Here is a 9,625-nt window from a genome sequence, read left to right on the forward strand (position 1 = left end):
ATATTAATATCTAGGAGGTCCCAGGAGCCCACCTTTGTCCCTCCAGGAGTTCTGCATCCTTGCTTTGCCCATTTGCTCAGAGACATAGTATTCAGAAGATGTTTTTTTGTTTTTGTTTAAGTAAAATAGCTATTTATTCAGCCTCTCGTCATGCATGCCAAAATGTCTTGTGCATATACCATTATAGTTACCACAACCTCTATAACAGGCATGGATGTATATCAAATTATATTTCATGTTACCTGATTATATAAAAATGTAAAGTGAAAATGACATCAATTCCTTTTAACATTAACTAGTAAACAACTCAGCAAAAGATATGAGGCACAAATGTTTAGTAAAACATGACACAAGAGAGAGGAGCAGTAATGTAGTTGTTTAACTTGTCATCATGTTATTAATATACAAAGATAACAAACGTTTAGAACATTGCATTTACTAAGATTCTGACAATAGCTTTATGTAACAAGATCCAGCACACCAGGCTTGCACTCAACTTGGAGACGGTAAAAATCTCAGCTTCAATATGAAGCTGTTAAAAAAAGACAACAGGAAAAAAAAAATCAAAACCTGGTTTTTACATGCTTAATTTCTCAGCAAGTATGCCATTAAACACAGAAATAAACTTTCAGATAGCAGGAGTAAGGAGTTACAAAAGCTAAACATTGCAACCTAAACAAAATCCATATAAAAATAAAGTAACTGTCACTGGTTTCATAACTGGTGAAAATTGAACAGTATAAAACATGCATTTTAGAATCTTTAAACTATCAAGTTCAAAAAGTACCAGTGTTTATTTGAAATGATTACTGTCCCAAGCCAAAGTGTAGTCAAAATTAATTCAAATGACATTAACACATTCTAATGCTAACAAATATTCAGTATTATTAAAGTGGAGGTAAATTCCAGAGTTTTGGGGGCTCTCTCATGCTGCAAAGGGCTCTTTCTCTGGTTCCCTCAAAGCAGCACAGACACACCCCAAGGATGTCACTAAGCTCAGTAAAGAGCCAGGCTGCTTGGAGCCAGCTCTGCCCTCCCCAGGAAGCGTGGCTGAGGCATCCACAAAAATGGGATGCGTGAGGATCAAAGGCACGCTGTTCCGCTAGCTAGAGATAGTCAACCTCCCTCTCCCTCCCGAAAAGCTCCTTCCCCAGGTAAATAAAAGTATATGGGGGGGGGGGGAATAAAATACATCTATCTACAGAGTAAGGATTTTGAAATTTCAATGCAATCCTCACTTTAAAACGTCAATATCTAGAGTCACTGGATATTTCTGAACATGTCTTAGAGATGCATCCAGGTTCAAATTCCGTTGCCTTAAACAACATATTTCTAGTAAACGATACTCACGTTATCCCCCATATTCCTTAACCACTGGTACCGCTGCAGTGCCCCACCTCCAGAGCTGGAGAGGACAGGACGAGGAAAAGAAAGCTGTTCCAGCAGCAGGCCACAGCGAGGGCCCTTCACACAGCGGCGTCGGAGTGGCTATCACAATTCCAGGAAGAATTGTAAAAACAAGGAAATTCATGCATTTTGTAAAGAGGTCGTGTTTCTCACCGTTGAAATTTCCTTAGACATTGCACTTGCTTTTTACGGGAATCCTGGTTTTCGTAACATCATGGCGAGTCAGGACTCGAACTAGCCGCCTTCTTTTTCTTACTGTTTCTTATGTTTCTTTTTCTTCCTCGTTGTTTCTTCTTCTCCCTCTTCCATGATTTTCTTCTCTTTCGCTCGTCCCTCCTCAATATAATCTGATTCTGACAAGGATTTCGATGATAACGGCTTATCCTCAGGCCACAGTTTTCCTTTCTTGCCAAGTCCTTTCGCATCCTTTTCTTTCTCAGTTGCTTCCTTTGACTCCTTTTTCTCTTTAGAGCGATCCTTACGGTCTGAGTCATTTTCCGATAGGAGTTTTCCGAAGATTCGTGTGAACGCTCTTCTTTTTCTCTCTCCTTTCCCTCGTTTCTTATCCTCCTCTTCAGCCTCGGAGGAACTGCTGGAAGCATCAGAGCTCGATGAAGAAGAAGACGAAGACCTACCAGATTTCTTCTCTTTTCCTTTCTCTGTCTTTCTTTGGCTGCGCTCTCACTTCCACTCAATAGTTTCTCCCGGTGTTTTCTAGTTCTTTCTTCCGGTTCTCATTTGTTTTTTCTCAAATTCAGCCAACGCCTTGGAGCCCTTCATGCCCCTTTCTAGCTGTTCTTTCCCTTCTCCCCACGTAGGCCTTGGCCGATTCCCATGAGCTTGTATCATTGGCCCTGATGATTGGACTGGACCTTGATCTGGCCATTGCTATTGGGTTCATAGCGGCCACCCGCCTGTCCCTCTTCCCCATGGTGCCGAGGTCTGGAGGCGTGCGGGCTCAGATGGTGATGGGCACCAGGCCTGTGAGGCCGTGCCCTCGGCTCATAAGATGTTTTTCACAGAGCAATTCTTTACTTCAAGCTTCCCAATGTCAGACTGACGTACGTAGGTGGGGTTTGGGGAGAAAGGCAAAGCGCCTGACTCATTGTGGCTTCAGTCTGTGTTCTAAATAACAAACAAACCAAACCAGCTTGTGCTCAATTAAAAGCCTGAAATGTAGCTCGCTGGATTGAGCCCACTAGAAATGAACAGGGCTTATAATAGATTTTAACGTTCACCGGTAACCCAGCTTATAGGACCTGGGAAAATCCTGTTCGTGTTTGATCTTACAAAACCATCTGTCATCAAACAAAAGAATTAAAATCGTTTTGCCAAGTACTGAAAGATTTCGGTAAGCTGACAGAAATACATGTTTTTCTATATAAACATGTTTTAATATAATCCAAGAAACCATCTCACATGAAAATATGGAAAAAAATTTAAACAAGATACAAAGCCTAGTGCAGAAGGCAAAAAGCTGCGTGGGAGAAATGGAATAACTGTCAGCATGTACAGGCATCTTACTGTATCTTCAGTAGTATGAGATCTGTAAGACAATTTCAATTTAGTCAGGTGTAAATATGTAAATATTAGTTGTATCTTCAGGCTTTTCACCACAAGCTTAATAAAAAAATAAGTGAAATACCGTGAAACCCCCTCAGTTTCAGCAGAACCTTACTGTAAAGACCAGCCCTTAGCACACACGATCCCCTTTAGCGTCACCAAGGGAGCCAGAACTCTCCATTTCCTTAGCCAGAGTACAGTACCAGGACGAGACCAATTAACCCACATGCAAAATTAAGATTAATAAGCCTTTATTGGCTGGCGGTCAAGAGGCAGCTAATGCTTAATTCACTCTTGACTCCAACTGGCTAAAGACAGAGGCGTTTTGTACTGTGGAATAAGCCAGGCACCAGGGCAGGTGGCATCACGCCATCCGGAAATACGAGGACTTATACAAATAAAATGGGGCTTTACAAGTAACATCAGCAATTTCAAAAAATAAATAGTCATGGGTCAGCAGTTACAGAGAGAGTTACCATAAGGCAAAGTAGTCATACGTGTGGCCAGTACAGAATGGCTGCTCTCAGGGGAATAATGCACTATGTTTACATCAGGGTTAATTGTGGTGTATGACTGCTGCAAGGGTTTTACTCTCAAAAGCGTATTTTTGAATGAAAAAAATACTTTATTGGTAATATTTAATGACATTTCATACCAGAGCTCATAAAGCTCTTTAAGAATATAAAATAATACTTAAAACCCAGCAAGAACATTCTCATGGAACTGTCACGGGAACATGGTGTCCTCCTTATGTCCATGTTAGGAGCACATTGTCTCACGCATTGTCCGTAGGGCCCAGGGATTCCATTTCGACAGCTGCCTTTGGCCTTGGGGATGGGTCACCACCCCTCTTCTTTCGGAACTCTGCTGCGATTTCTTCAAAGGACTTCCCTTTGGTTTCGGGAACTTTAAAGAATGTAAACAGGGTAAAGGCCAGTACCACCCCAGCAAAGAAGAAGAACACGTAGGGTCCGCAGAGGTCCTGCAGAGAGAACAAAGAGCAAGTTTTCTGATCAGCAGCGGTTGGTCCCTGCCTCCGGTGGAGCAAATTCACGCGTCAGGCTGCTTACCACAATGTACTGGAAGCACACGGCCACGAGGAAGTTGCAGGCCCAGTTGCTGAAGGCGGCCACGGCCAACGCTGCACTCCGTGGGCCTTGACTGAAAAACTCAGCCACCATGAACCAGGGAATGGGGCCAGGCCCAATTTCAAAGAAGCTGACGAAAAGAAAGATGGCTACCATGCTGACGTAACTCATCCAAGTAAATTTATCCTGAAGTGGGGAAAAAAGAAAGGTGGTCAAGAGGTAACGGACCGCTGCTTCCGTTAGCTAAGCTGCCTCCCATTGAGTCCAGCTCTGGACACAGCTCTCTTGCTTATGTGCTCATGTTCTGAGTCAGGCTTCAATCCCCCCGAGGTCCCTCACAGCAGGCTGCTGGATTAGCACCGGAGGGAACCCTGGCTCTGCCTTTTCCTGGGAAAGAGGCGAGGAAAGAGTCCAGTGATCTTGGCTGCTGCTCTCACCAGGGGCAGCCTGCCTACCTTGGGAAGTTCAGGGACTTGGCCGAGGTCACCCAAGCAGTCAGTGGCAGAGTGGGTTGAGGTTGATTCCAGAGCCAGTCCTGCTACACTGCCTCCCTGGGTAACAATCCCAGTCTGCATGCTGATCGTCAGTCTTCAAACAAGAAACTCGTCGTTGCCCTTTCCCTGGTATTCGTGTGTTTTATTATGTCTGAATCCTCCTTTGTATTACATTCCCCTGACTTCATTTTAGTAGTCAATTTCTACTGTTTCTGACTTGGAACACAAAGGTGCCATCACTTGGTAACCCCAAATCCCAGGGCAGACTCCGAGCTCACCAGTAACACAAGTCCCACCGACATGAAGATGGCACAGAAAAACATGCCACTCATTCCGATCAGAAACAGAGATCTCCGCCCTGCCTTCTCCACAAGGAAGACCTGGGGGGTGGGGGTGGGGAGAGAATCTATATGTATAAATTTATGATGAACGTATGTTCACAGCATATGTTTTACTTATACATATATAAAATAGATTTATATATGATAACATATTCTACACATGCATATAAACATACATTTATGTTTATACACATATTTCTATTTATACATCTACACAAACATAAATATATACACATATTTAAAAAATCAGTTTTATGGGTCATCAAATAGTGATGCTATACTTAAACAGTGTTCATTTTCAAATAATTCATTTTTTTGTCCATTTCACAGAGGGGAGGCTCAGGGAGCAGTGCCTCCCACCCAAGGCAGCAGAGCTGTCTCATTGAACAGAAGAGAGCAACCACGACCAGTTTAACGAATCGTGTGGATTTGATCGGGGTCGTCTAGGGCTAGAACCACAGCTTCCCAACCCTCTATGTTTATCACCTTGGGCTCAAAGTTCAGAGACTATACACCTTGGATTTCTCCCTATTGATTTCCCAAGGAATGAAAATTGGAAAGAAGGTTCTACATAGCAAATCACACTAATTTATCTTTGATAATTCCAAGAGTTTGTTCGCTACAGACATCTGCAGGAGCACAATCAATTAAACACACACGCACACACACACTCATTGAGTCAATTCTGACTCAGTGAACCTTTAGGGCAGAGTAGAACTGCCCGTGGGGGTCCTAGACCTTCCATCTTTAGGAGGGTGGAGACCTTTCTTTCCTCCTGGGAGCTGCTGGTGGTTTAAACTGGTGACTGTGGTTCATAGCCTAACTGGAAACCTACCGCTCCACCAATGCTTCACTTCCTCTATGAAGTGTCGACTATTTCCCTCCAATCTTCTTATTGTTAATAAAGTCAAATCATGACCACTCACTTGACAGAATGCTTACTTTAATTGTTTTACCAAAATAGTCAGAGCTTCACATTTCAGGTGTGACGACTCATACCCGTTATTGGGAATGAACAATCTGAACAAAACAGACACTAAAGGGAAGGGTTAAAGTGCTTTATCTTAGGATAAGAGAGCACTTATCCTAATTCGGGAGCTATATTGTGGGCCTGTGGACCTTGGCATTCATTCATGGTTATAATAAAGATTTACAATTAGTTAGCCAAGGCCAGACTGATTGTACTAGAAGCTTTGCCTGCTTGTTGTAACATTGTCAAGGCTGGTGAGTCATAAACAGGACAACTTGTCAGAATTGCTGCTCATGTTGCTCAGTGAATTTGCTAGATCCATCAATCTACCAGTGAATCAGTGGCAAGCCAGTGCCTGTAGCCGAGTAAGCTCTAGTTTTGAAAGGATGAGAAACATTTCTTGCTCCCTTCCACGCGCGACGTCATTCATTAGAGTTCCAAATTACTTCATCTAGGGTGATACTAAGCAGAGTCCACAGACAACTGCTGAGAATCAAGTGGGGAAGGACCTGCTCACATTTACAAAATTTCAAAGCACATTTTCTCTCCCGAGTGATGACGTTCAAGGTTGACTTGATGTCTAACCACTAGAAAATATGAACATTTCTTCCCCAACAAAGGTATTTATCTTTTTCTTTTGTTTCAGAAGATTTATGATCTGTTACCAACTGAAAGGATTTCCTTCTATTTTCATAATAAACTCTGTATACACCTGGAAAACGGAATCCGACTTTCCTTGCAGCATGGTGTGTACCAGAGGGTGAGACACGGCACTGACCAATGGCTGGAGATGTCTGCCCAGTTATACCCCTCAGAGAGTGGGTGCTCCCCAGTCCTGGATGGCTAGCTAGAGTTTGCTGGCCACTGCTTCTCTTCCAGACCCATCCTGCCTGCCAGGGCCCACCAGATTCTCTTTCATTTCTCCCCGGAGATGATAGACTCTCTATCATCTGACCCGTGCGCATAGAAGGCAATAAAGGGTATGGACTATTATTATTCATCGCTGCATCGGGCCACTCACTTCTTTCTTTTCCCAAACACTCATGCAGGACACACCGGTTGATCATGTTCTTCCCAAGCTGGTGAAACAGCAATATGTTATCGGTGCATGTTTCTATTTTCACTATTTATTTTAAAAGGTTACACAGACTTTGGGACTATGTCTGAACTTTAGGAAGGGAACTGATGGTGAGGGGTTGTCCTTTGCATCCTTTTTGAACCTTCAAATAACTTTTCAAAAATGAATATAATTAAACACCTTAAATGTTATCTCGGAGTCCTGCAGTCCTGGTTAATTAGAGAACTGATTAGAGCTGATCTATTTTCACTGCGTCCTTCCTCTGCTCTAAAATTTGCACAGAACAAGAGGATGAACTCTAAAGAGTTATTTTTTTTTAAATCAAGACAGTTAAAAAACAAAACAAAAACCAATTCTTTCACTTCCACTGGTGCTAGAGGGGCAAAGCAAAAAATGAAATTGTGCAGGAATCTCCCATTTAGGTTTTCTCAGAATTTGGGTTCTCCAATCTTGATAAGCTGATGCTTTACATATCAAGTTCTATTCAATCTTATTCTATAAGGCATTTTAAATAATAATCTCTATGCCAGAAAAGTCTGTTGAGCAGGCAGTAGGATCAGTAAAAGACAGCATTATTCCAAGAGACAAAAGGATGTGCTGTGAGCTGTTAAGGAACACAGCATCCCAGTCAGAGGCCATCACTGATTGACAGGTGGCCTCTAGGCCTCCTCTCTGAAAGCTTGCCTACATAACCACTGGGGTGCTCTGTCCTTGCTTCCCTTTCCAAGGTCTAGCACTGTTGAATGTATCTGGACAAACCTGCCTTTGATCTCGGAGCCAGGTTATACTTGACTGACTATCTTAAGGTAATAGTTTAAAGTCCATGTGCAGAGAATGAAAAACACATGACTAAGGATTATTGAGTAGAGTACGGTGACTGAAATGCAAAAGCACATGCTTTCTGAACAGTCTGCATTCCAGGTAAAAATAAGTCCAATGACTTCTTTTTAGAGTGAGAGTGTTGGGAAAGTTTTTGTTCTTGTTGTCTATTTGAATGCTTACATTGTTACATCAAGTATTATTGTTGTCAAGACATTTAATCATTCCTTATGTGGTACAAGAAATCTGACTTAAGAAGAGTCGAGGGTTTTGAGAATGATGAGGGCAACGAGCGTATAGGTGCGCTTTACACAGTTGACGTTTGTGTGGATTGTGATGAGTTGTATGAGCCCCAATAAAATGATTTTGAAAATTAAAATTAGAAAAAAAGAAGCGTCTATCATCTTTTCCCATTGTGGGAATAAAAGATGACATTTCAAATTCTTGTTTCATCTTCTTACAATATTACACATCATTTTATGTATCGCTAGAATCATGCCCTTTGAGCTATCTGAAAGTTCTGTCCACTAGCCTACCATTGTCAAAATTTGCTAACTGTTTAATTTTTCTAAGAGGTTTAGTTATCTATCTTGCTTATTTTTCTTATTTCAATTTATAAAAGCCCATTAAATTGAAAATAAAAGTTTCTCTTGAGACACCATCATAATAAAAAGAATTTCCATCATGGAAGGAGAGAGACATAGATAGAAGAATTAATATGAACAGAAATGATAAACTGTGGACACATCCCCAACCAAACCAAAGTCACTGCCATTGAGTCAATGCTGACCCCTGTAGGTTTCTGAGACTGTAACTGTTTATGGGAGAAACAAGCTCAGTCTTTCTCCTTCAGAACTACTCATGGTTTCAAACTGCTGACCATGAGGCTTGAAGCCCAACGCTTAACCACTACACCACCAGGGATCCTAGAAACATATCCAGAGCACAGAAGGAACCCAGGAATTTACAAAGTTCTTTGTGCTCCCAAGTGAGTAATTGATTCACAAATAAAGGATAGCAGATGAGGAAGCGTCCTGACCTACCTTCTTAGTTATGCCTAATCTCAACATAGTTGTTGGTTTATCCCAGGGGGCGGAGAATGTCTGGTCCGTGGGAAGTAAAAGGCCCACAAAACCATCAATACTATCTAACACCACATACTTTCCCAAAGAGAAGCCATTCCAGCCATCACAGGAGGGATGAGTCAAGATAGCAGGCTAATTTTTAAGTCGATCATTATGTATGGCCTCCAAATAATGCTATAAATATACAAATGGCCCTTAGTAGACCAAAACAGTTCTCCATCTCTGATTAATCCACAGTGAGGACTCTTCCCAGGACTCCATTGGTTCATTACAATTATTCCGAGGACGTGGGCAGTAAGTTTCTGCTCCCTCTTCAGACTGCAAGGATTGCCCTGTCCCGGGACTGGGGAGCCAGAGGGATGTTTAATGAGGGTCGTTACTTACAGAGAGAGCAGTGAAAACAGTATTGACAGCACCAACTCCGATGGTCGCATACACAGGCTGGCTGATTCCCGCTGACTGAAAAATGCTGGTTGAGTAGTAAAAGATCTGAAAGTGAACACAAGCTCTTCTTAATCAAGGAACCGAGAACTGAGAGCTTTAAAGCAAAACATGTTGGTTGTCTACTTTGAGTTGTTTCAAAGGAACCACAGCCCTTCCAAACCCAAACGAAAACCCAACCCACTGCCGTCCTGTCGATGTGAGACTCCTGACAGGAGGTCAGAGCTTCAACTTGCTCCTGAGGAGTGCCTGGTGAATTTGAACCCCTGGCCTTGCAGTCAGCAGTCAAAGGTTACCCAGCAGTGCCACCAGGGGTACCATAGTTCTTTTTTTATTTTT

The 9,625-nt window shown here is 42.4% G+C and overlaps 1 protein-coding gene and 1 pseudogene across 1 annotated transcript in view; both read right to left on the reverse strand.

Moving 5' to 3' along the window:
- Positions 1-1,179: 1,179 nt before the first annotated feature.
- LOC101646891 lies at positions 1,180-3,113 on the reverse strand (annotated as a pseudogene).
- A 91-nt stretch (positions 3,114-3,204) lies between these two features.
- The window catches only part of SLC2A2 (solute carrier family 2 member 2), a 49,204-nt gene continuing 42,783 nt past the window's right edge, over positions 3,205-9,625 (reverse strand). The window contains exons 8-11 of the mRNA XM_045297581.1: positions 9,230-9,334; positions 4,831-4,932; positions 4,041-4,244; positions 3,205-3,952 (exon numbers count right to left, since the gene is read on the reverse strand). Coding sequence (XP_045153516.1) covers positions 3,746-3,952; positions 4,041-4,244; positions 4,831-4,932; positions 9,230-9,334 — 618 coding nt within the window. The 3' untranslated portion in view covers positions 3,205-3,745. The remainder of the gene's footprint in view (positions 3,953-4,040; positions 4,245-4,830; positions 4,933-9,229; positions 9,335-9,625) is intronic.

The sequence above is a fragment of the Echinops telfairi genome, unplaced genomic scaffold (assembly GCF_000313985.2).
Source record: "Echinops telfairi isolate 266 unplaced genomic scaffold, ASM31398v2 ScPeMD7_7420;HRSCAF=8458, whole genome shotgun sequence".
In the NCBI taxonomy this organism is placed as follows: domain Eukaryota; kingdom Metazoa; phylum Chordata; class Mammalia; order Afrosoricida; family Tenrecidae; genus Echinops; species Echinops telfairi.